At 35.9% G+C, this 27,904-nt stretch overlaps 1 protein-coding gene across 5 annotated transcripts in view; it reads left to right on the top strand.

Moving 5' to 3' along the window:
• Positions 1 to 27,904, top strand: part of CBLB (Cbl proto-oncogene B) — a 218,560-nt gene that overhangs the window by 91,976 nt on the left and 98,680 nt on the right. For all 5 annotated transcript variants that reach the window (XM_044381780.3, XM_026492654.4, XM_044381753.3 and 2 more), the window contains exons 5-6: positions 18,080 to 18,236; positions 25,965 to 26,086. In XM_044381780.3, coding sequence (XP_044237715.2) covers positions 18,080 to 18,236; positions 25,965 to 26,086 — 279 coding nt within the window. The remainder of the gene's footprint in view (positions 1 to 18,079; positions 18,237 to 25,964; positions 26,087 to 27,904) is intronic.

Below are 27,904 nucleotides of genomic sequence, written 5' to 3' on the forward strand. Positions count from 1 at the left end.
TATGTTAGTCACCATACAGTACATCCCTGGTTTCTGATGTAAAGTTCGATGATTCATTAGTTGCGTATAACACCCAGTGCACCATGCAATACGTGCCCTCCTTACTACCCATCACCGGTCTATCCCATTCCCCCACCCCCTCCCCTCTGAAGCCCTCAGTTTGTTTCTCAGAGCCCATAGTCTCTCATGCTTCATTCCCCCTTCTGATTACCCCCCCCCCTTTCTTTATCCCTTTTTTCCCCTACTGATCTTCCTAGTTCTTATGTTCCATAGATGAGAGAAATCATATGATAATTGTCTTTCTCTGCTTGACTTATTTCACTTAGCATTATCTCTTCCAGTTCTCAACATTTGCTGCAATATGGACGGCACAGCTCGTATATTAACAGTTTGAACCTAATGCAAACAGTTGTTAACCTTCAAAATCTGCTTTATCTTAAAATTTTAAGAAAATTTGTAAGCCAAAATGTTTGTGGTATTTCTTTTTGAAAACTGAAAATTCTGGTGAGTTATGAAATTGTTTGCTTGTCAAAAGGTCAGTAAAAAAAAAATGGAAAGATTGCTCACACATTTTTTTTTTTTTTAAGAAAAGAGTTTGTTTTGCTGGTACCTCTAGCCACAGAGAATTATGCATTTGAGACCTCTTTATTTCCCTTTATTTATAACCATAGACTTTAAGGGACTGGCTTTTCTGCCCAAGTGCTACATGAGTGAAATCACTATTAAATCAAATGGGAGAGTCTTGAAATACTGATTAAATACTCTCCATACCTCCCAAACCTTTATACCTTTTTCTCCTGTCTTCACTTACTTGAGAAAGCTGTTTCATTTTTCTTTAACATTTTACTTTTGGGATGAGAGCCAAATTTAAAGCTCCTTCTGGAACTCAGACATATTTCCATATCATCAAAATTAATGATTCTTTTATTAGATCATTGGAGAAACCATCTTTCTATTCTCTGCGGGTTTTTGCCTTATTTCACAATATTTTATTGAATGAATAAGCAAATGCATGAATGATGTAGCCTTTCAAAAGGTTGAATTCTTTTATCTTCCTTATGCTCTAATACTAGTTTATATTTTTGCATAACTTCTCATATGGAAGCTTTTCTGTCATTTATCTCGCTACACATTGAGGCCATGTGAGAATGCTTTCATTTGATCTAACCAGTGCCTTTAAATTTGAGAGCATTATTGTTTCCAAAAACAGAATCATTGAGGAGTTAGTTCTAAAAACAGCCAATCAGGTTATGATTTTTATAAAGCAGTTTTTAAGCTTAAGGAGTATTATTGTAATTTTTTTTCAAAGTAACTGTCATCATTAGATACCAAAATTGAATTAAAATTGGGAAAAAAATGTTTTTCAAAAGATTTTGCAAAACTCCTAAAGGCAGATTTGGTACTCAGGCCTCATAAAAACAGGAAGCAAGAAAAAAATGTCTTTATTTTATTTTTATTTTTTTTTAATTTTAATTCCAGTATAATTGACATAGATGTCATATTAGTTTCAAGAGTATAATATAGTGATTCAACAATTCTATACATTACTCAATGCTCATTACAGTAAGTGTGTTCTTAATCCCCATCACCTAGTTCACTTAATCCCCCCACCCACCTTCTCTTTGTTCTCTATTTTAAGAGTTTTTTTGTCTCTCTTTCTCTCTCTCTCTTTTTTTTTTGTTCATTTGTTTTGTTTCTTAAATTCCACATATAAGTAGAATCATTTGGTGTTTGTCTTTCTCTGATTGACTTTTTAAGCATTAAACCTTTAGATCTGTCTATGTTGTTGCAAATGGCAGGGTTGTAATCTTTTTATGGCTGAGTAATATTCCATTGTACACATACACACATCTTCTTTATCCATTCATCAATGATGGACACTTGGGCTGCTTCCATATCTTGGCTATTACAAATAATGCTGCAATAACTTAGGGGTACATATCGTTTCAAATTAGTGTTTTTATATTCTTTGGGTAAATACCCAGTAGGGGAATTACTGAATCATATGGTAATTCTAATTTTAGTTTTTTGAGGAACTTCCATACTATGTTCCACAAATGGCTGCACCAGTTTGCGTTCCCACCAACAGTGCATGAGGGTTCCTTTTTCTCCACATCCTCACCAGTACTTGTTTCTTGTGTTTTTGATTTTAGCCTTTCTGAAAGGTGTGAGGTGATAGCTCATTGTGGTTTTGATTTCATTTCCCTGGATTAGTGATGTTGAGCGTCTCTTCATGTGTCTGTTGGCCATCTGTATGTCTTCTTTGGAGAAATGTCTGTTCATGTCTTCTGCCCATTTTTTAATTGGCTTATTTGGGGGTTTTTTGGTGTTGAGTTGTGTAAGTTCTTTATATATTTTGGATACTAACCCCTTATTGGATATGTGATTTACAAATATCTTCTCCCACTCATTTCCTTTACTGTGCAGAAGGTGTTTTGTTTTGTTTTGTTTTTTTGTTAGCTCTATGCCCAACATGGGACTTGAACTCATGGCCCTGAGATCAAGAGTCTCATGCTCTACTGACTGACCCAGCCAGGTGCCCCCAAAGCTTTTAATTTACTTTCGATGTAGTCCCAATAGTTTATTTTGCTGTTGTTTCCCTTGCCTCTGGAGACATATCTAGAAAAAAGGTTATTACAGTCAATGTCAGAGAAATTACTGCCTGTGTTCTCTTTTAGAATTTTTATGGTTTCAGGTCTCACATTTAGGTCTTTAATCCATTTTGAGTTATTTTTGTTTATGGTGGAAGCAAGTGGTCTAGTTTCATTCTTTTGCATATAGCTGTCTAGTTTCCCGTGCACCTTTTGTTGAAAAGACTTTTTCCCATTGCATATTCATCCCTCCTTTGTTGGATATTAATTGACCATATAATCATGGATTTATTTCTGGGCTTTCTATTCTGTTCCATTGATCGATGTGTATTATTTTTATGCCGATTCCATACTATTTTGATTATTACAGTTTTGTAGTGTATCTTGAAATCCAGGATTCTGATACCCCCAGTTTTCTTCTTCTTTTTCAAGATTATTTTGCTATTTCAGGGGCTTTTATGGTTCCATACAAATTCCAGGATTATTTGTACTAGTTCTGTGAAAAATGTTGTTGGTATTTTGATAGAGATTACATTAAATCTGTAGATTGCTTTGCATAATATGAACATCTTAACAATATTTATTCTAATCCATGAGCCTGGGATTTCTTTCCGTTTCTTTGTGTCATCTTCAATTTCTTTCATTGGTGTTTTATAGTTTTCAGAGTACAGGGCTTTCACTTCCTTGGTTAAGTGTGTACGTAGGTGTTTTGTTCTTTTTAGTGCAATTATAAATGCACTCTTGATTTCTCTTGATTTCTCTTTCTGCTGCTTCATTATATGTATATAAAAATGCAACAAATTTCTGTATATTAATTTTGTATCCCAGCAGACAAAAATCTTTAGGTTTCATATGCCTAATACTTCATTTCTGTGCTTCTCAGCCTTTTCAAAGTCATGGCAGGGCCCACCTCTCTGCTCAGGACTCAAGCCCAGCTGCCAAAAGGCTGTGCCTGACCGGAGTCCCAGGTAGATCAGTAACAGTCATATGTCACGGTAAACTGGTTGGGAACGTCCGCATGTGCCAGGTTTTTATGCAGCTTCATTGAATGTTTCAGTGATTGAGTCCTGCTTTTGCTTTCTTACTCTGTTGACCAGGAGATAGTAGAAATATGTAGAAAAAGAGAAGTGACATTATTGAATAAATGTGTCTAAGTAAATTCTGCAAAATAAGGTCAACATCAAACTGAGTCTTTGCACTCTGGAATAGTAGTTTAGAGTCCAGAAACTTTAAGCATGAGCCTCAGAAAATGGATTACTGTTTAAAACAACAAAAATCCATTGATGGGATTAGACAGTGGCTGACAGTCATTTTTCTAAGCAGGTCAGGTAGCAGGTTTCGGGCCACTGGTTCTCAGTACTTCTTTGCACTGAGGAGATTTAGACATACATTTCCAACCAAATTATGGTTGAACAAGAACCATGAATTCTAAACCTGCATCTCTTTATGTGTCATCTTCTCTCCATCCTTTACTTCAAGCTCTGTTCTTCAGTTTCAAGTTCAGATCCTTCCCTGTGTTACAGCAACAGCGTTCTGACTGGTCTTTGTATCTTCAGTAACAACCTGCCCTGTTTTTCTTAGACTAGAGAGCTCTCTAAAAAACAAAATAAAACAAAACAAAACAAAAACAGAACTAATCATTCTTTTTTTTTTTTTTTTTTTTTTGGTCTGAAATGCTTCTATGAATTGTTAGTGATTCTGGGTTAAAGTCTAAAATCCCATTAATATGACAAGCTTTAGGAACTGTTTTTTTCTGGCTTCATCTCTTTGTAGTCTCATCCACAAAGAAAGAACCTAACTACACAACACTTTGTACGTATTTCCCAATGTGTGTTTTTTCTTCCCCCCATTCTTTGTGTTTTTGTTTCCCTAGATTGCATCCACTGTTTGGAAAGCCAGTTACCCGTGCCACTTCGGAAGCTACCCTAATCTAAGGTGGACAGCCATACTCTTTGCTTCCAAGTGCCTTGGCTCATATCTGTCCTATTAGACTGCAATGAACTGCTGCTGACATGATCACATTTCCCGATAGACTAGAAAGGTTTTTTGAAAGCAAGGACCTGCCTTCCTGATTTTTGTTTCTCAGAACCTGGCACATTTCCTGGAATGTGTATGCACTAATAAATGTTAACAGATTGTATGAATAATTAGATGGATAGTGGGTGGATGGATGATATTTATTCTCTGCTCAAAATTTTCAATGACTTTATTATTTACAAATTGATTTTTTTTTTTTTTTAATCCTTAGTTCCTACAGTTCAATTCCCTGGAAGCCCCCTAGCCTCTTCTTTCTTTTTTACCATCCCAGAATTCTTCAAGTCTGGTTCAGAAGTCCCCTTTTCTGGAGTGTTCTCACTAGTATACACCTTTCTATATGCTCAACATTAATTATTCCATGCCTCGTGTCCCTGTTGTGTTTTAGACATGTTTGCGTGTATGTTTACTTTGTGGGTCTTTCCTGCTTGACTGTGAAGCTCCTTGTTGATGTTTTATCCAAAAAATTTCATCCAGATACATTGGTAGAGTTATTATATGTCAAATTCTGTGTCCAGCATTTTCATATATGCTAACTTCATTTTTAATATAATCTTTAAACATTATCCTTTAAATGTATTAAATGAATCCTTTAGGTACTGTATACATAACAGATAGTAAGTTTTGGATGAATTCATGTGTTTTTCTAGCATTTCTTTCTTTTGCTTATGTCCTGGTCTTCAGTCAAGTGGGATTATTTGGCTCTGTCCTGACGTATCAGCAACTACAGTCAGTGCTCATGCTGCTTCTCCCACTTGTAGGTTTTCATACTCTCTGGCATATATGTTCTGACTAATCCCTCAAAGTGAGTTTTGTTTATGATTCTATCCCTATTGTTATTACTAGATCTCTTCTTAAACCCCTCTGAGCTCTTTCTTATCCTTTGTATTTATTATTTTTATTGTTTTAAAATTATTTGTCTAGTTATTTTACTTCCCATTAGACTATGAGCTCCAGAAATCAGTCTTATTTCTTGTATTTCCTGAAGTACCTTAGTACAGTGTCTCATATTTAGATTTCAGGAACTGTCGTTTATTTAATTCAAGTGAGTTGAGGAGTAAAGGACCGTGTGTGAGCATGGGCATATGTGAGATACAGACAGGGACACAGTTTGCTTGTTTGATTGATTGGGAGGCAACAGGCCAACAGGTAGGTCTATAGGTAGGTTTTCTGCATTCAGGACTGACTGTAACATTTACTAGCTTTGTGACTTTGGACAAGCTACTTGGTTTCTCTATACAAGCTACTTGGTTTCTCCATGCATCAGTTTCTTCATCTATAAAATGTTGATAATAATAACAACAGTACCTCCTATCCAGGGTTGTCATGAGGTTAAAGAGCTAAAATCTGAGAAGGCACAGAGAATAGTGTCTGGCACATAATAAGCACTCTGTGTTGTGGAATAATTAACCAATCTAAACCTTTCATCTTCCTCAAAACTCCATTATATTAATTATTAATTCTGCAAATAATACAGTTAATATTCAACTTCGTATGATGGATGTTCCATAATCCCTAGGAATCTGAAAGCAAAAGCCAAAAATAAAGAATAAGTTTTCTAAAATTGGGTACAGGATAGAATATAGGAAACTGTCCTGCTTACCATGGAAAAAAAATTATCTATTTAAAGCTAATTTCACTGCCTCTACCTTTGATTTCCTGGGGAAGTGGTATGGACCTTCTTTGGTTTCCTGTATTCTCCTTTCACTTTTAATAAGAAATGAAGGACCATAGTTTCTTTACTTTTCCAGTGAGTGGGAGACTTGTTATTCTAGGATATTAACTAGATCAGTGTTTTCTCTAGTCAAAAAAAGGGCAACTTGGTCATATTTAATTAAAGGAGGAGGTGCAGAATAGAAATTAAGGACTTGTACAAGGTAACTGGACAGCAGGAGCTCAGCAAGAACAGAACTGACCTAGAACTCAAGGAATGCTATTTAATATTTCTCTTATTTAGTCAACTTCTATTATTGCCTATTTTAAAAAAATCTAAGGGTATTTATATTAATAAGGAAAATGAAGTTACAGGTCTATTTTATATAACTCCTTATAACAAGATCTTAGATACAAAAAGCAAATAAAATGCCAAATTATACTTTTCTACCTTTAAGCAGTTATGTCTTCAATTTGGGGAAGATAGTATATGCAGAGTTGATAAATATTTAAAACCAGTTCTGTGCCATTAGAAAGGTGCCTAAGGAATGTTACAGACACTAAATTATTTACTAGAGCGGTCAGAGGACCACTCAGGCTCCATGGAGGAGCTGGTGTGTTGCATGGGTTGCACATATGTTAATAAGGAGTCTGTTCCCTGGAAAATGCTGTGATTGGGATGAAACTATTCCAGTGTCTGCTGGAGTTCAAAAGAAAGATACAGACAACTTCAAGGTTACATAAATGCCTTCATTTTTAACTACTTTTTGTTGTTATTTTTTTTCTTTCTCCTCTCCTCTCTGAATCCTTCAGTAAGTGACCTTTACCTAGTGAAATGACCATGATTTAGGTTCTGGTTCTTATCCTTGAAACCCGATGTCATGGAACCGAGAGTATGTTTACAGAATGGACACAATTTAACTGAGCTCATAAACTGATCTATAACCCAGAATTTTTTTTTTTAATTTACAGTGATTGATGCCACGTCAGGCAGATGAGGATGTGTGTGCCACCACCGATAAATTATATGTGGGGCCATATCAAAATTCCTTGGTGAACATGGAATCCAAATAAGGGGGAGTAGTTTATGACCCACTGTAGGAGTTACCCTGTTTCACGGACTGAAGTATTTGCAACTGTTTCTCTCTCTCTCTCTTTCTCTTAAACTATGCTTTGAAAGCTCTGCCCTTTTCTGCCCCTTTGTACTTTCTTTTTCCATATACAAAGTTGCATTTTTAAAACCGTTCTTTGGAGCTCTGAGAACAATGGGGACCCATTGATGGGTTTTAGGTCAGGAAGTGGTCACTCTTGCATTTTAGGTGGGTGACTTGCCGAAGTATGGATAATGAATTTGAGCAGTGGCTTCCAAACCCATTTGATTATATTTGTTATTACTAACTTATTATTAAATACTTTTTGACCATATCATTATTTATCATCTGAATATCTACATATATTTTTGTATGAATAACGTGTATTCTCATATGTAAGACAAATAAAGGATATATAATACAAATTTTTAAAACTGTGTAAAGGGACACCTGGGTGGCTCAGTAAGTTAAGCATCTGACTTTTGATTTCGGCTCAGGTCATGAGCCTGTGATTATGAGATTGAGCCCCACATTCGGCTCCACACTCAGCTGAAAGTCTGCTTCAGATTCTCTCCCCCCTGACTCATGCTCTCAGTCTCTCTCTCACAAGTAAATTAATTAATTAATTAATTAAATTTTTAAAAAACCTACATAAAGATGCAAGTAGAATTTCAGTATTTTCTTCTCATCCTGGAAAGAATCATCTTGTGTACCCCCTGGGGTACACTGACTGCCCTCAACCCCCACACACTTTAGAAACTAAAAAATTAGAAGAGACATAGAAGATTAATAGGTAGGAGGTTGTTGAGAAAACTAGGTAGCAATTATAATATATATAAAATAATCAATATATAAAATAACATATGAAATGTAATCAGTACACCAAATAACTTATGCATATATGTATGTATGTATGAGTAAAAGAAGTACATGGATTTGAGAATTATATAAAGATAAAATTAAGCATACTTGATTATTAAGATAGATGAGGCAAAAGAAAGGAATCAAATGTTGATGTCTCAATTTCTTATTTGAACAACAGGGGACCCTTCACTGAGACAGGAAAAATAGGAAGAAGAAGAGAGGATTTGGCAACCAGATAAATTCAGTTTGGCCTATGTTTGGTTTTGTGCACCTAGATAAATCCATGTGGTGATATACATTAGTAAGTTGGACATACAACCTTGGGACTATGGAAAGAAAATAGAATAGGGATAGAGATTTTAGAATTGATAGGGTATTTATGGGAGTTTGCAGATTGATAGCCTGTGGAATATTTCTTGGCCTTATGAAATATTTAACTAAGAAATTGTGGTAACTTCTAAAAATGTATTTTCTATGTAAATATTGTGCTGAATTTCATTGAATAATTGGGAGTGATAGCACCACTAGATCTGAATTCTGACAGGGCAACATTTGGCTAGACCTGGGTGCCAGCTACACAGTTGAGACGTGCTCGCCTTCAACTCATTGCAGTCCTTAGCTGGATCTCTTTACTCATTTCTATTAACTGCCTGGTTCCCAGATATTTTGCAATATCTGGGAGTTTGTAATCTCTGAAAGCTATATGACACCATGGACTAATCGATGTAGACCATGGAGAATGTGCAGGGAGGTCATGATCTCAGGGTCATGGAATTAAGCCCCGGGTCAGGCTCCAGGCTGAGTGAGCATGGAGTCTGCTTGAGCTTCTCTCTCTGTCCTCCTCCCTCTGCCCCTCCCATTCATGCTCTCTCACTCTCTCCCTAAAATAAATAAATAAATCTTAAAAAGAAAAAAAGAATTCTGACAGATGAGGTATTCATAGAAGAAATTTAAGGAAATGGAGGAATGACCAGAAAAGTAAGGGGAAAAAACATGACGAGTGTGGTGGTATTACAGAGACTAAAGGAAGACAGGATTTAAAGAAAGAGGGAGATGAACCAGATAGTAGTACTTAAAGATCACACTAGATAAAGACTTGAAAGTTTCCATTCGATGTAGTAACAACAAGGCGCTTCTGACCCGAGTTATTTTCTCTTTTAAGAAGTTCTGTAAGTCTGCTTTATAACCAAAGCTTTAATAGGCTCCATGTAGTTACACAGTTTCTTGTGTGGGGGTTTTAGAAGTGTTGTTGGAGGTTGTATATTTCTTTTGCCTCAGTTTAACTTAGATACCTGGCAGACTTTGCCCGTTGCTTGTTAACTTATTTCACCTTTGTAGAGAGATTTATGAGGAATTTTTATTATTGACTTTGTTGTTTGTAAGATAGGCTGGGCTCTTACTGCTAAAGGGAAGATCATTTTAAAGCCTTACGTAAGCCCTTCTGTGGCAGGACTTTCTAATCTTAGGATCTATAACTTCCTGATTTTATTTAATCTGACCTCAGCAGATCAAAGGTATCTTACTGTGATCCATATATCTCATGTGTCTTACAAACCTGCCAAGTATCACAAAATTTTCAAAGAAAATATACTGAAGAAAGTTGTGCAGTAGGAAGAAAAGAACAAATACTCATTGTTTTAAGACCAGAATCTTTGTCTATGATTAATGGCTACTGAGTGGAAAAATTAAACATGGGATTTTGACATATTCTTATGGGTTATATTTACAGTTCCTCTTCCCATCCCTTTTCACCAATAAACTTTATTTCAAAGCCAGAAAATAAATGGAATTATGTCCAAAATAATTTCATGGCTATAGAATATTTATCATGTTCAAAAGTCTGGTTATGAGATCAGAAGTTAGAAAGCATCAAATATATCATGTGAATGAGATTACTGAGAAAATCAGGAATAATGTTGACGAAGCTGTTTTCCTTTCTTCTGCAATATTATAAAAAGTGTTTGATTCAAAATTTAACTTTTAGAATCTGAAAATGAGAATGATACTTGTCCATTTTATAGAGAAGAAATTCTTGTCTACACTATAGACAAAATTTTATGAATGTTTTTGAGAAAAAGTAATCCTAAATACCCAGCATGTGTGTCTTTCTGTCTGAGAGTCAAGAATTTTCATAGGAATGGTTAGATCTAATTATGAATATCCTTGATAACCGTAGTTACCATTGTGTCCTTGATGAGTTGTAAGGTAACTATTTGACCAGAGTTTTGATATGCTCTTTGTGTGGGTTGCTGGAAAACATTGGCTTTTCAAAAACAAACTAAAACTTCTGTGTTTAGAAACATTTGTGATGGAAGAGTAAGAACAGTATAGCCCGATAACAATCAATTTTTCTGTTCTTTAACAAATTACAGAAATAATTACGGAAAAAGATTGATTTAGGGAATAACTGTATACAAAATATCAACAGACTTAGGAGTCACAGTACTACTGTTTGCATCCATAATAAAAATCAAAACATATAAAATGTCTTATGAATGTTTCATTATCTTCTGAACAAAGCTAGCCCTCAATTTGAAGGTATTGATACTAAATATATCTTTGTTGCTCAAAGTGAATTTTCTGACCAAATTCAGATGAAATTAATAGGAATGGGTTAATATAGATAGAACAGATTTTCATTTTGTTTATTTATTTATTTATTTATTAAAGATTTTATTTATTTGACGGAGAGAGACAGCCAGAGAGAGAGGAAACACAAGCAGGGGGAGTGGGAGAGGAAGAAGCAGGCTCCTAGCGGAGGAGCCTGATGTGGGACTCGATCCCAGAGCACCAGGATCACGCCCTGAGCCGAAGGCAGACGCTTAACGACTGCGCCACCCAGGCAGTTTAAAATCAAAGTGACATTTTATCTCCTTGAGCTAGAATGAATTTTAAACAACTACTACCATCACCCCCCACCACCACCACAGCAACAAAACCAACAACCAACAAGTACACATTGACTTCCTAGTTTATATTATGGCAGGTACTACACCCGTTCCCACATTTTCTTTTCTTTTGCATCTTAGAGTCTTTATGTAAAAATTTGTAAAGCTTTATATATTCAGTTTAATATACATACAGAAAAGTATACAAAACATCAGTGTAAGGCGAAGAATTTTCATGATGTGAACACACCGATGTAAATGCGACCGAAAAAATAGCCTATTACCTACAATTCCGAGCACGCCTTCCCCCCAACCCCTCAGCAAGTTCCATACAGTGACTGGCTGCTCATGGTATCCTGACTTCTAGCATCATGGAATCATTCATAGTTGAAGTCACACAATTATGTTCTTTTAAAAAAAATCTGGCTCCTTTAATTCTGCATTTATGAAATTCACCCATGTTCTTGTATGTGACAGACTGCTCATTCTTCTTGCACCATTGTACAGCTATACCATACGTTACCTGTTGATTCTATTGGTGATGGTCATTGGGTTCTTCCTCCTTTGGATTATTATCTGTAGTGCTAGTATGTACTTTTCTTTTTATATTTTTAAAAACCCACATATGCATTTCTGTTGGCTGTACATCTAGAAATGGAATTGCTGGCTTCTAGTTTCTGCATAATTTTAGCTTTAGTAGCTTTTAGGAGTTTTCTAAAGTGGCTTATGAACTGAAATACCTGTGAGCAGTGCCTAAAGGTTCCTGTTGCTCCAGTCTTCTCCAACCCTTCGATATCCTGTCTTTTTTTTTTTTTCTTCATAAGCCATACTAATGGGGTCATGTGGAATCTCATTGTGTTTTTAATGTACATTTCTCTGAAGACCAGTGAAGCTGAATATATCTTTGTTTATTGAACATTTTGAATTCTTTGTGTACGTGAAAATCATTTGCCCAATTTTGAGTAGTTATTATTAATATTTAGATGGGAATCTTTTGTCAATTATACATTTCTCCCAATGTGTGGTTTCTTTTTCACTTTGTTAGTGATCTCTCTATGAAAGCAGGTTTTAACTTCTCTTTTTCTTTATCCTTTGAGCATTTTGTGTCCTGTTTAAATTTTTTGCCGGCTCCAAAGTAATGGTATTTTCTAGTTTCTTCTAAAAACAACAACAACAACAACAAAACCACCTTTAATCTTAGACCTAAATATGAAAGATAAAAGAATAATCTAAAATAGAATTTTTATATGGTATTAGGTAAGGGTCAAGATTCAGTTTCTTCCATATGTATACCCATTTGACCACATTTATTGAAAACATCATTCATTCCCCACTGCTGTTTAAATCTAACTGATGTTGCATATCCAGTGTCCAAATATGGTTGTATTTCTTTCTAAAATTATTGTTTTGTTCCATCTCTTTGTTTATTCTTGTGCTGTTATCACACCGTCTTAATTATGTACAGAGTGTAAGTTTGTCAGTGTTGTATTTATTGAAGATGAGCTTGATTATTCTTGGCTTTTGACATCTCCCTATAAAGTTTAGAACCAGCCTACCGTTTCCTACTATAGGAATGTCTCCTAGAATTTTTGATTGAGGTTATATTTGGGGATAATTGATGTCTACAATATTGAATCTGTCAGTCCATTAAAGTGTTATATCCCTTTGTGTTTTTATATCTCTGACTGTGTGTGTGTTTATCTTGTGGCTCTGCTCATCTTTTGTTAGCCTCATTCCTGTTTATTTAATATTTTCAGATGCTATTGTAAAAGTCAAGTATTTTTAAGTTTTATTTTCTATTGATACATTGCTTATTTATAGAAGTACAACTGATTTTTTATATTAGTTTTTTATTCTGCAACCATGTTGAATTCTCATTTCCTTTAATAGTTCAATATGTAAATTCTTTTGTATTTCCTGATATAAAACCATGTCTTGGGCAAATACTATTATAATTTTTGTTTCTAATTGATTCTTTCTATGATTATATATTTTAAAACAGTTTTAGCATATCTGTTATTTCTTTATTTCTAATAAGCTCTAATGGCTTATAGAGAAAAATAAAATAATCACTTTAACTCCCACCATGATCCAGTTCTTATCAGTTAAGTTGTGTATTGATCTTTCCAGACATTCTAGATGGTATTTAGCATTGGATCATAAAGGGCATATGTGTTCAAAAATGCTATTCCCATTTAAGTACGTCATGGACAATTTTCCGTGACAATATTCTTTTGTACAACTGATAATTGCTGTTAAAATATGATAAGCTTTGAATGTAGTATGTCCTGTTATTACTGTTGAGCATATTTGTTTTTAATTTTTTACTATTGTGAACAACACTGTATTGAAGAGACTTATGGATGGATATCTGTGCTGCTGTTGATTGACTGATTGATTGAGTTAATTTTGTTAGGTGAAATCCCTAGAAGTAGGCTTTCGGGGTCAAAAAATACAGGCTTTTTGAAACTTGCTGCCAAGTTGCCTTCTAGAAATGCTGTATACATTCTCATTCACACCCGAAGTATATGACTTTTCAAATACTCTAGCCTTTGTTGAGATTCACACCTTTATTATGTGGATTTTTTTTCATATGAGTTAAAAATAAAACCTATATCCTTTTATGAACTTGTGGTGTCATGAAAATACTTTGCCCTTTTTTTTTTTTTTTGGTAGCAATCTCCTAACATTTTTTGCCCTCCATTCCTTTTATTGTTTTTTTAAAACTGCAAGATTTTCAATTCAGAATACCCAGGACACTCTTCACTTTTATAGAGGAGGAGAAAAGCCTGGAAGATTTGAGTGACTTGCAATTGCTGACCTACTGATGCCTTTTCAGTTTTGTTTCCCTGTATCTGTTTTTATCTGAAAGGACACTTACTCTGTTTTCAAGACTATAAATAAAGTTACTCTTGTTTTCTTGGTAAACAGACCAGACTTATCATCTAATAATAAAATAATGTAGCTTTATATTAAGTTCTTATCTCCCCTGACATGATATGAACAGACCATTACTCTTATTCAGTCCTCAAAAGATTTCTGTGTAGTGGAGAAAGTGAGTGGAGCACAAATTTCTAGGCTTCTCCTCCATGTAACACTCCCTTGCTTTGCCTAGACATAGTTTAATTTAATTACACAAATTTTAGTTGTACACCTTGTTTGTCTTGGGCAAAGGTGAATAAGATACAATTCCTTTTCTTCAGGAGCTTCATCTCATGGGGTTTCCAAGGCACCTCCATCTTTTTCTATGATAACTTTTGCACCATGGCACAACGTAATTTATTTACAAGTCTTTCCACTTAATTAGATTGTGACTTTATTTATATTTCTGTTCTGAACCTACCAAAATGCCTGGAACATATAAAGTATTTCTTAGGCAAATTACTTAACCTCTTTAAGCCTCAGTTTTTCCTTCTGTATTGTGAGGGTAAATATATTATCTGCCTCATAGTGTTATTGTGACAAACTCCAGTAATAGGTATTATTAACTGTACTGGGTGATTGGCAGAGAGAATAGTCAACAATCAATAAAGCTGACATCAATACATGGCAGCTCTTATTCTTATTGGAAGTTTAAATATCCAGAAATCATTATTAGTATGTTTCTGGCTAACCATTGGCCTCGTACTCCATTCTTTGTGGATTAACAGCTACTTGTACTTTTTAGTAGATTTTAAAGTTAATTCAACTTGTAATTAAAGTGATTTATAATTGTAAGTGGCAAAAAGGACAGATTAAAAAATTTCTGGATTGGAGAGATCTTGAAACTTTTATGTTCTGTTCCTTTTCTTTTTCATCCTCTTTTCTATTTCCAGATCTCTGCCAGCACAATGCAGTGTGTACGTATTTGTAAAACAATTTGTCATTAATATTTCCTCTGACTTCATCTCAAGGGAAAGAGAGTAGAAACCACTACTCTCCGTTCTTGCTGTAGTTTAATTAAAAGTGTGGAAGGCCATCCTCTCCCCCCCCCCCCCCCCCCCCGCCAACACATCAAGAAAGAAGGTGGTAGCAACTTGAAGTCCCCTTTGGAAAGGTTAGATCCTTAGTGCAACAGTTTTAGAACAGTTTTTCTTTGTTTGTTTTTTTGTTTTTTAAGAAGTCATTGCACACTGTTTCTGTTCTTCGCTCATGAAACCCTCCTCCTCCCCACCATTCTCTATGGTGGGTGTTTGGTTCAGCTGATGAAAGGAAAGGTATCTGTTGTGCAAATATTGTATGCAGTTATCTAACCAGATAATGCCCTTTTTTCCTAATCCCTGTTACAATCCCTAACTAAGCTTGTGTGGACCTTTATCACAAGTGAGCTGTGAGCAAGTGTCATTTACACCAGTACTGTGGGAATGTGTCTTGTGCCTTTGTAAATTATTGTTCCAAAGTGCTATGTTAGACTACAGTTTTAGAAGTTCATACCTTTTTTAAAAATTTGCTCTGGGAAATCATTGGGTATTGAAAGGAGTTATGATCTGCAAGCACCTTAAATATTGGGATGAAGATAACTTTTCATGGGAACAGCTAGCTATCAAAGGTGTCTGGCCAGTTGATTTACTTTTTATACTTCATACACAAGACAAGTTTCTCTTAACATTTCCATACAAAAGTAAAACATACACCATTCTTCAATCAGTAGTTCTTTGTATAATTTTTTAAAAATTTAAATATTATGGTTCATGTCCCTTTTATGAATCGAATATTTGAACCTTAATTTGGGAAGGAAAAATGTGCTTTTAAGCTCTGCTTTTGTGGTAACTGTAATGAAACTGGACACAATTGCATATTTACACTTCTCCATAAATCAGTAGCCTTCTAACATTATCAGAAGTTTTCCTTGTTTTCTTAAAACAGCAGCATTTTGTTAACCTTAATCAGAGCCTGACGCGTGTTTCTTCTAAATGGCGTCTGATGTGGTGTGTCTCTTCAGTTCTCTGTGGTTTCCTGTTTTTTTCATACATAGAGAAAAGCCTTTTGATGTATTCAGCCTCATATTTTTCTTTCTTTTAGTGGTATATCAAACCTAAACTTTCTTATAAATACAGCATAGTATCATAAGCCTGCCCTACCATTCATTTATTCATCTTGCCACAGACCACTCCTCTGGAGTTCCTCCAGTACTTCCTCATATATCCCATCCCCCAAATATACATATATATATATATATATATATATATATATATATATATATATATATATATATATATAATTATGTTATATATGTATTATATGTATATTATGTTTTATATATATTATATATATATATTTTATATATATTTCATATATATATTTATGTTATATATTATATATATATATTTATGTTATATATATTTTATATATATATATATTTAGCATTACATGTCTTATTTCTACCCTGTGTGTATCTTCTTCAAGGACAGATAGTATCTTGTATTTTCATGATTGTATTTATCCACAGTGCTTTGCCTTAGCAATTAAGAGATCAGTGAGTCTCAAAGTGTTTTCCCCAGCCCAGCAGCGTCAGCATCACTTGGGAACTTGTTAGAACTCTAAGTTCTCCAGCCCTACGTCAGTCATAATGAATTAGAATATCATGGGTTGCGGATCAGCAATTTCTGTCTTAACAAGCCCTTCAATGATCCTGATGAATGCTCGAGTTTGACAACCACTGCAGTGGATAATTATTGAATGAATATATAATCGTACCTTTATGGTGATACTTCACTGGGAGAATTGGTATAGGATAGGGCCAATGTAGTCCATTCTGCCTGAGTCTTTTATATCTTAAGAGATACTAGTAAAGAAAAACCTAAGGCTTAAAGATATATAATCTGGGGTGCCTGGGTGGCTCAGCCATTAAGCGTCTGCCTTCGGCTCAGGTCATGATCCCAGGGTCCTGGGATCAAGCCCCGCATCAGGCTCCCTGCTCTGCGGGAAGCCTGCTTCTCCCTCTCACACTCCCCTTGCTTGTGTTCCCTCTCTTGCTGTCTCTGTCAAATAAATAAAATCTTTAAAAAAATTAAAAAATAAATATTTATAATCTTATAAGAGGGTATGTATAGCTCTTATGATGTCCTATTGTGAGAACTGCAGCTTAAAATTTTGAAAACATGAATGATTTCTTTCTTCCACCTATTCAGGAGTAGGCATTTAACATTCCAAAAGGAGGAAAATGAACTAAGGGATGAATAATGAGTGTTACTTATTTTCATGGTGGGGAGGAGGTGGTGAATGTCAGAAACTGGTCGGGTGGAGGACAGACTCGGAGACTTCCCTGGATACCATTTATTACTCTTCTAAAATTTTAAACTATATAAATGCATTACTTAATAAAAATTTTGATGCATGATATTTGAGAAAAATAAGTTTTGAATAAATAAGTTTCTATATGCTAGCAAGTGTGGTTGATTAAACAATTTAAAATTTCCCTTTGTATTAATATGAAAGGATAGATAACGCACTCTTTATCTGCAGAATACAAGGGGGTAATGGCTAAAATGCCTTCATGACTTTCCACCTGAGCTTTCTCGAGATGGTGGATTACTCTTTTGTGCCATGAATAAAGAATTCCTACTATTGTGTGAACCCATAGTCTTAGAGTTATTTTAAGGAAATAAAGAGGGGAAAATTTAAGTTGATTCAAAGTCAAATGATGTTGTGTATGCAAGAGGTCAAATACACAGGGCTTTGACCTAATCCCTCCTTTTGGATATATTTTTAAAAATATCTTGATAGCCAAGGATTGTTTGAAAGAGAAATTGACTTAGATTTTTGTCCCGTTCTTAGCAAATGGAAAATAATCCAGTTAGCAGAACCCATTACAGGTGTTCTAAATTCTGAACACCTATTAGTCTTTTTTTGTCGACTATTTGTGTTTTAGTACAAATGCAATTAATTATATTAATGTTATGATTGAATTGTGCTGTTTCAGTGGAAGGCAGTCTTAAATGACACTTGATTCAATTACTTTTTTTTTTTCCTTGCACAGAACTATTGTACCATGGAAAGTATTCAGACAGTGCCTTCATGAGGTTCATCAAATTAGCTCTGGCCTGGAAGCAATGGCTCTGAAATCAACAATTGATTTAACTTGTAATGATTACATTTCAGTTTTTGAATTTGATATTTTTACCAGGCTCTTTCAGGTAAGCTTCCTATTTGCTTCCTCCTTTCCTCTCTCCGGATCCCCTTCCCTGTGTGTGCATGTGATGTGTGTGTGTTCATTCGTGTGCACGTGTGTTGGTACATCTCTCTCACACATGCAGACCTATGAGAAATAGTCTCATTTTTGATAGGCTGTAATTTTGAAGTCGCTGCTCTAGGCATTTGGTCATTGCTATGTGTTGAGGGTTTCAGTTCGGGACACCAGGTGCTGAGGTTGGCGACTGCTTGTTAGCTTTGAGAAGATTCATGCAGAGGAGCTTCGTTTTTAAATTTCCTATTTAGTTTCTCACTTTACTTTGTCTTTTTAGCCCAGTAACTGACAGAACGCAAATTTTACAGGTGGGTATTTGCTGAGGCTGTACCCCAACTTCTTTCCTTTGTCTCCTGCGTTCATTTGGTGAGAAAGGAAATAGTAAACTTGACAATAAATAGTAAATTTGTCAGGTTCTGTATAGAAGATTCCAGTGGTGTGTACTGTTTACAACTTACATTGCTCATTTGACCATATGTTGTAAACATTTTTCATGTCAATAAATCTTTTTCATCAATATAATTATTAATTTTCATTTGCTACATAATATTCCATCAAACCAGTGTGTCATTAATTTAACAAATTCCTCTTTTGGAATTTAACAAATTCCTCAAACTTAGGCTTTGTTTGTTTGTTTGCTTTTAAAGATTTTATTTATTTATTTGACAGAGAGAACAGGTAGGCAGAGCGGCAGGCAGAGGGAGAGGGAGAAGCAGACTCTCCGCTGAGCAGGGAGCCTGATGCGGGGCTCAATCCCAGGGCCCTGGGATCATGACTGGAGCCCAAGGCAGCCGCTTTAACCGACTGAGCCACCCAGGCGCCCTGGTTTTTTTTTTTTTTTTTTTCCCTGTTTCCTCACTAATATGTATGACTGTGACATTAACTTTCTTGTCCTGTTAATTGTTTTTATTTTTTAATCTGTCCTTTACAATTGTCTTCACATGGCTTTTCAGAAGCAAATGTCATTGAAAGATGAAAGCTGGATGCTATCATTTTATTCTTTTGTATATCTTCGTGGAATTACCCTATGCATGAAGACTTGAAATTTGTGTTTTGAATTTGCCTCTGCCACTAAATTGTATATCATCGACCACATTCGATTCAAGTAGTCAAAAAATGAAAGAATCCCACTTAGAATCTTTATGACTGTAGTAATTTAAATTCTATAGTAAGTGAGGTAAATTGATCAGAAAACAGGCTTGCTTGTATTCTGTTGCAATTTTTTATTATTTTAGTCTGTAGTAAATTTATTCTGTTTGAAACATACTTTCAACAAATGTTGGATATAATATTGGTTTTCATGTTTCCCATGTTATAAGAATTTCCCTTCTCTGATTTATGATTCTCCTTGGCACTAGTTTGCAAGGATCTGGTGACTGATTTATGTAAGAAAATCAAATTGTGTGGGATTAACTTTTAATTTATGAGAGGATCTGTTAACAGAAGGCAAATTAACTCTTGTCAACAATACTTATAGAATACATTTTATTTTATTTCAACTTTAAGATCATAATTCTACCTGGGTGTATAAGATAAGAAATTAGATAAATGATTGCAGAAATTGTGCTTTTCCATATTTTCAGTTTACACTAGTTTCCTGATTATTCCCTTGGTATATACAGGCACATCTGGGAGATGCTGCAGGTTCATTCAGTTCCAGACCAGGGCAATAAAGTGAATATCACAATAAAGCAAGTCAAAAAAATTTTTTTGGTTTCCTAGTGCATATAAAAAGTTACGTTTGCACTATACTGTAGCCTATTACATGTGTAATAGCATCATGTCTTGAAAAAGCAATGTATACACCTTAATTTAAAAATACTTCATTGCTAAAGAATGCTGACCGTCATCTGAGCTTTCAGTGAGTCCTGATCTTTTTGCTGGTGGAGGGTCTTTGCCTCAGTGTTGATGACTGCTGACTGATGAGGGTGGTGAAGGTTGGGGTGGCTGTGGCCATTTCTTAAAATAAGACAACAGTGAAGTTTGCTACATTGATTGATCGATTCTTCCTTTCACAACCAATTTTTCTATAGCACGTGATATTGTTTGAAAGTATTTTACCTGCAGTAGAACTTCTTTCAAAATTGGGAGTCATTCCTCTCAAACCCCGCCTCTGCTTTATCAACTAATATTCTGAACCTTTTATTGTCATTTCAACAATTTTCACAGCATCTTCACCAGGGCTAGATTCTATGTCCAGAAACCGTTTTCTTCACTCATTCCTAAGGAGCAGCGCTTCATCCGTTAAATTTATATAATGAGATCACAGCAATTCAGTCCCATCTTCAGGCTCTGCCTTTAATTCTGGTTCTCTTGCTATTTCCACCACATCTACAGTAAATTCCTGCACAGAAGCCTTAAACCCCTGCAAGTCATCCACGAGGGTTGGGATCAACATCTTTCCAACTCCTCTGAATGTTGATACTACTACTTTTCTTCTGCTGCGTCCTCACCTCCTCAGCCTTCCTGGAATTAAAGAGTTAGGGCGTTGCTCTGGATTAAGCTTTCATTTAAGGGAAGGTTATGGGTGGTTCGATCTGCTCTCCAGACCACTAAAACTTTCTCGGTATCAGCAATAAGGCTGTTTTGCTTTCTTATCATTTGTGTGTTCGCTGGCGTAACACTTTTCATTTCCTTCAAGAACTTCTCCTTTGCTTTCACAACTTGGCTGTTTGGTACAGGAAGCCTAACTTTTAGTCTGTGTTGTCTTTCAACTTGCCTTCCTCATTCAGCTGAATCATTTCTAGTTTTTTATTTAAAGGGAGATAAGTGTGATGTCTTTCTTTCATTTAAATACTTAGAGGACATTGTAGGGCTCTTAATCAGCCTAATTTCGATATTGTTGTGTCTCAGGGAATAGAGAGCCTGAGGAGAGGGAGAGAGATGGGCTGGTCAGTGGGACAGTCGGAACACACATTTCCCCGTTACATTTGACCTCTTACGTGGGTGTGTTTGTGATACAGTAACAACATCAAAGATCACAGATCACCATAACAGATATGATGATGACTTAAATATCTGAAATATTTTAGGAATCACCAAAATATGGGGAGCCTCGGTGGCTCAGTCAGTGAAGTGTCTGCCTCTGGATTTTGGCTCAGGTCATGACCTCAGGGTCATGAGATCAAGCCCTGTGTCTCGGGCTCTGAGCTTAGTGGGGAGTCTGCTTGAAATTCTCTCCCTCTCCCTCTGCCCTTCCCCCTACTTCCACTCTCTCTATCTCTCTCTCAAATAAATAAATAAATCTTTTAAAAAATAAATAAATCTTTAAAAAGAATTACCAAAATAATGGCAGAGAGACTTGAAGTGAACAAATGCTGTTGGAAAAATGGTGCCGTGATAGAATTGCTCAGTATGGGCTTACCACAAACCTTCAATTTGAAAACAAAAAACAACACAGTATCTGTGAAGTGCAGTAAAGCAGAGCACAATAAGATGAGGTATGCCTGTATAGGCCATTAGCTTACTTTTTTTCAATGATTTTAACGATACATTTTGTAAAAAGATGGTGTTACGTGATACCGACCATTTTATGATAGAATCTCTCCTTTTTTTAAAGGTTTCTGATAATTTTACAAATAATTTATTTCACATGATACAAAGACATTTAAAGTCGTAGAAGCTTTGTTTCTTCCCCTTGTGAAGGCAGAGAAAAAAATTTTTTTCCTGCCTTAAACCTAACTGTTCATTCTAGGAGGAGTGTGTTTTTTTGTGGGGAGCCTGGATGACTTTTTAGTGTGGGTCTTAAACGCTAGAATGCCTCGGTTGTATATGAAAGTTCTGAGGGCACCTTAATGTTGGTTAAACACTTACCCAAACTGTTATTTAATACGTGCACATATTTTCTTATAAGCTGTTTGACTTTAAAACAGCGCAGGTAATCTTAATGCTCTGTTATGTGTGTCTTATTTATGCTCACTGGGATGGGAGAGGAAAAGAATCTTGTTAAACGGAGTTACTGTGAAAAGTTTTAGATAACAAAACCAAAAAATACTGGTTGACTAAACATGCCTAGTCTCTTTGAAAACACAGAATTATGGGAGTAGCTAAAGCACTCTCATTAGCTCTGTATACTTCTGTGATTCTTCACTTCTTTCGGTTTCATTATTCAGTTGCTTTAACTAATCATACATATACCTTACAATTAGTTCTATGCATAGAAAAATGGGTGTATTAATTAACTTTTACTGATCTTTTATTTTTTACAACTTTAAAAATTGAGTAGTAGTTTAAGTTATAATTATGCATGCTATGTGAAAAATGTATTTTATGAATACTGTAACTGCATGAACATATAGTCTTGTGTAGTCACAGTGGTGGTAGTTAATTAGCAGTGAATTCTAACATCTCAAGATTGGGGTTTGGCAGAGAACTAGCCTAAGGGTTTGAAGAAGTCAGCAGCAGGGACTAGGAGATGAAGTTGAGAATTATCTGGGAAATGAAAGAAGAGAAGAAAAGAACGTAAAGCTGGTTAGGAGTTATGTTCTTTTCCTCTCCCCTTATCCTGACATTCTGCCAGAACTTGAACAAATGCTAGGAAGTCATTGGAACAATCTTGCAGTGGCTACCTTCCTTGTTTCCTCTTTCTTCTGCCTTTAATCTTCTTTCTCCTCTCCAGGTAGTTCAGAGATGCTGGGATTGGCAGGTGCTGAAGTCCTGGAATGGAAATAAGGGGATTTTGCTTCTCTCTTCTCTCTCCCTGGGGCTGTTGCTCCCCTTCTCCTTCCATTTCCCCACTACTAGAGAAGATTGGGTTGCTGAGAAATGGGGCAAGAAATTTGAGGGTGGCCACATAAGGAATGTGTGATTTGGGGGGGATATGTTTGTGACTATGGAATATAGAGCATCAGGGAAATAGGGAGCAAAAGAGGAAGAGGACTAAGTCATCTGTTACATCAAGGAATAAGAGAGCGAATCCGGACAGACTAGTCCAGGCCCCTCTTCCAACAGTCAGTAAAGAGCTATTCTTGAAAATAGTAATATTTTGGAAGAATGCAAGGAATAGCTTCCTTAATTCACTCAATTAATTTCTGTAGTCATTTAAGAATCTCTAAATAATTTTATGTTGGTGGGTGTGAAAACATTTCCTTTAATCTAAAAACAAATTGCAAAAATAATTCTTATTCTCCAAAGCATTTTATTTTGCCTTCTTTAAGCCATTAGTTGGTAAAATACTTAAAACAAAACAAAACAGGGGCGCCTGGGTGGCACAGCGGTTAAACGTCTGCCTTCGGCTCAGGGCGTGATCCCGGCATTCTGGGATCGAGCCCCACATCAGGCTCCTCCGCTATGAGCCTGCTTCTTCCTCTCCCACTCCCCCTGCTTGTGTTCCCTCTCTCGCTGGCTGTCTCTATCTCTGTCGAATAAATAAATAAAATCTTTAAAAAAAAAAAACAAAAACAGAGATAGAGACAGCCAGCGAGAGAGGGAACACAGCGGGGGGAGTGGGAGAGGAAGAAGCAGGCTCACAGTGGAGGAGCCTGATGTGGGGCTCGATCCCAGAACGCCGGGATCACGCCCTGAGCCGAAGGCAGACGTTTAACCGCTGTGCCACCCAGGCGCCCCTGTCTCTATCTCTGTTAAATAAATAAATAAAATCTTTTAAAAACAAAACAAAAACAAACAAACAAAAAAAACCCCACATAACTATCATTTGTTTCTGACTGTGGGTTGCATTCACAAGAAAAACAGTACACAGACTCTTTCTATTACAGAAATATTTTTGTAGTTAGAAGCTGGCCCTCTGGATTATGTACCAAGAAGTGGTTGCTTAATACTGTAGCATTTGGCTCAAAACTCCAATCTCATTTTTTTTTTCGGTTGTATTCTGATCTGCGCATTGGTTCCCCATAAAGTTCAGCATTTTTTCAAACAACTCTTCCATTAATTTTTGTAGACTTTAATGGAAGTGACCCAAATATTTTACATTTGCTCCATCCTCGTCCTTTGTAGATGGGGAAGTAAAACAAAACAAAACCAAACCCAGTGCCTAAACTAGCAGCTATTTCTCAGTTTTTTAAAAAAACATATACTGATATTCTTCCAAGTATTGTTTATGTAATTTTTAGTTATGATTTTAGAAGAAAATTAGAAACATGTTTTTTTTCCCCAAGTACGCAGTCAGAACCTCTGATGATAGTGTTCTCCACGGCTCCTTTTTGCCCAATGAGGTATTTTAGTGTGCTGGGGGACTAGCCTGAAGATTTTTCTTGTTATGTCAGAAAAGGTTAAAGAACTCTTCATTACTAAATCATTCTTGCCCTTGTTATCCTCATCTCAAGAGATACAGTCCTTGAAGAATTCCGCCTTGTGAATCTGAAACTTGCTTAACAATAATAAGGAAAAAGTCTCAAACAAACAAAGGCAGGAGCCCTCTCCCAATGATCATGTCTAGGACGACCGCTTCAACAGCTCTCACTTGGCAACAGAAAATACCTTTTTCTTCCTTTCTGTAGAAGATATGAGTTAATAATCTGGCACATCAGATAGAGCGTGCTGCCAAGTCCATGGAATAAATGTAGCTTCAGCCTTAAAAATATGGCTAAGATGATGCATTCACACCCTCATGCAAAATTGTCTGTCACCGACTGCCTTTTTTTCTCTTGCTGTGGGAACTGGAGGGGTAACTAATCACATGAAAGAGAGAATGGTACAAACTCTGTGTACATTAGTGTACTTCTGTGCACGATCTTTAGTTTACTCACTGCTAAATCGCAAGCCTTCTGTCATCGTGCAAGAGTTAGTCAAATGTGAGCACAGAAGTATGTTAACATGGAAAGAATCGTAAGTTGGGAGTCAAGGCCTTTAGACAAATTACTAGTTAGAGGAGCTTTTCACCAGTGACACCTCCCTGATTACCGTATTCTGTTACTGCCTCATGCTGGTGTCCCTTTGGTGAGCAAGACAGGCATGTTCCTTCTTCTCACGTAGCTTCTGGTTAATGTGTAACCGTTGCCAAATCGCTTACATTCCATGGTACGCTTCTTGTTCTATAAAATTAGATACCTTAAAGGTACAGCAGTGAACAAGACAGACCAAGGGAGATAAGGAATGTGATGAGAGCTAACAGTTTGAAATAGAGTGGTCTGAGAAGGCTTCACTGAGGAAGTAACACTGGAGAGGAATCACTTAGATATTTGGAGGAAGAATTTTGGTAGAGGAATCAGCAAATATAAAGCTTCTGAGGAGGGGGGATACCTTTGTGTTCAAGCCAACTACAAAGAAGCCAGGGTGCCTGGGGAAGAGGCAGAATGTGGAGAACTCACACAGATGGGGAGGAAAGGGAACTGGGCATCAACCCTGTAAAATCCTCCAAGACCATTTGTAAGGACTTTGGCTTTTACTCAAAGTTAGAGGGTTTTGGACAGAAAAGTGATGTGTTTTATGTTTCAAAATTACCACAAATGCTGTATTGGGAATAGAATTTGTGAAGAAAGTATGTCTTTTTTCTTTTTGTTCTCTGCATTCTATCCTGTTTTCTGCCCAATATTTCTCCAAAAAGAGAGTAAGGTATCTCATGTTTGCTGTTAGGTGGTAAAGGTTGACCTAAGCTACAGAAGCTCATAGTCACCTGAAAAATATTTAGGAGATTTCAGTAACTATATTAAATGATAGGTTGGTATATAATTGATAGTTGATGTTATCTAGGTAATATCTTTTCACTTATTCTTATTTTTAGCCTTGGGGCTCTATTTTACGGAATTGGAATTTCTTAGCTGTAACACATCCGGGTTACATGGCATTTCTCACATATGATGAAGTTAAAGCACGCCTACAGAAATACAGCACCAAACCTGGAAGGTAAGACTTTTCAGCAGTAATATTATGTGGCAAATCTAATGATGAAAAGTCCTCTCTTGTCCATTCTTAAATAAATCAGTAACACCCATTGGGGAGTGGGGAGGAAATGCTAATAGACCACAATGGTACTTCTTAATTGAATCCTTTTAATCCATTCATTGTACTTGTACTGAAACTCTGTGTTCAAGAAGTGAAAGAGGATATGTACCATGTAATTTGACAAACTTAGAAATTCATTAAGTCTCAGAGCTCTGATTTTCAAATTGGAGTAGGGTATTAGCATTGACTGTTTCACGACACCTGTTTGTGTATAAAATTGTATGTGTATATTTGAATACTTGAATATTGTGCTAAAGACAAATCAGTTTCATGATCATTATTTTAGTGTATTTTTCAAGATATTCAATTTGGTTCTATGATAAACACATATGCACTTATATTTGTTTATATTATATGTAATTCTAAGTGTACATCTATGTACATTATAAACACATATAAGTATATAAACATATATAAGCCCATTGTTACAATCCAGCCACTTTCATGTTAAGAATTTCTTCCATAATACCTTGTCATTCTCTGTAGCTTCAGAATTTATGTTTTATTTTCCAGATGATGAAACTTGGTGAAACTCAGAGGTTGGCTGTTTTGTCAGCCCTTGTGGCTTTGGCTGACAAATCATACATTAATTTCTAGGATCAGAAAATCTGTCTCTTTCCTCGTTCGTGCATTTTCCCCATGTGCCACTTAGAAATGCATTACATAGTAGGCATTTGCTGTGGCAAGCAGTGTGCTGGGTATGGCAGCAGTGACAGTGGAGACCTGTCCTCATACACTGACATTTTACTAGGAGATGCCATCCCAACATCCATTAATTAGTACACTGATTTCCATATAGGAGTCATTTCATTGTAGGAATGAATTTGGTTGTTTTTTTAAGGTCACATTTTTCTTCTAATGCCATTTGCAAAATGGTGCAAATGGTGTTTGTCCTTTAACAAGGTAGTTTCTAGTTCAAGCCAGTACTGTTGATTCCTTTTTCTCTGCCATAATGAAAATTCCCATCTTCTTTATTTTTAAGAATTTATATGGCATATGAAAAGAAGGTAGTGGGTACAGAGAACAGTTTGGCTCCTATTGAAGTCTTCTGGTTAGATTAAGGAGAGTTGGTTCTCATTGAGATGCTGATGGTGGCTTGATGAGTCATTCTGTTTTGGTCAAGGATTTGACCAGATTTTTCCATAACTTCTACTCTGTAGATTGGCGTCAAAGTATCTTCTTGTTCTTGGAGTATGATTTGAAAGATGTGCTATGTTTGGAATTACACAATCCTACAAATTTAACACAGAAGTTATTTGTGAAATTAAGAAACCAAGTCTCTTTTGTGTTCTCTTGTTCAAGATTATGGAGATAAATAATGTTGGGAGAGAACACTGTTGGAAGCAAAAGCCAGGCCTTATCACTCTTGGAATAGTTCTTTTAATAAAAGGACAATGCCCTCCAAAAGGGTGTCTTCCTTTTCTTCCCAATTTGCCCTGTAACAGTTTGTTCTAAGTTTTCGGCAATGGTGAAATGGGCAGTCTGTGGTAAACTGTTATGTTTAAAGTGTGATGTGGTGTATAAAATGTAAAGTTTAGGAAAACTCAGTGAACAAATCAAACGATTTTGATAAATACTTGTTTTGCGGAATACCTGTTTGGCTGTTTCTTCCTCTTGGAAAGCATTTCTTCTCTTTGGCTTCATGCTGCAGAAAATCATAGGACCTACTGCAAGGACATTTGAGTCTCAGGTTTTGCTTTTTTGGGGGATACGGTTGAT

This window comes from Ursus arctos, unplaced genomic scaffold, assembly GCF_023065955.2.
Source record: "Ursus arctos isolate Adak ecotype North America unplaced genomic scaffold, UrsArc2.0 scaffold_4, whole genome shotgun sequence".
Lineage (NCBI taxonomy): Eukaryota > Metazoa > Chordata > Mammalia > Carnivora > Ursidae > Ursus > Ursus arctos.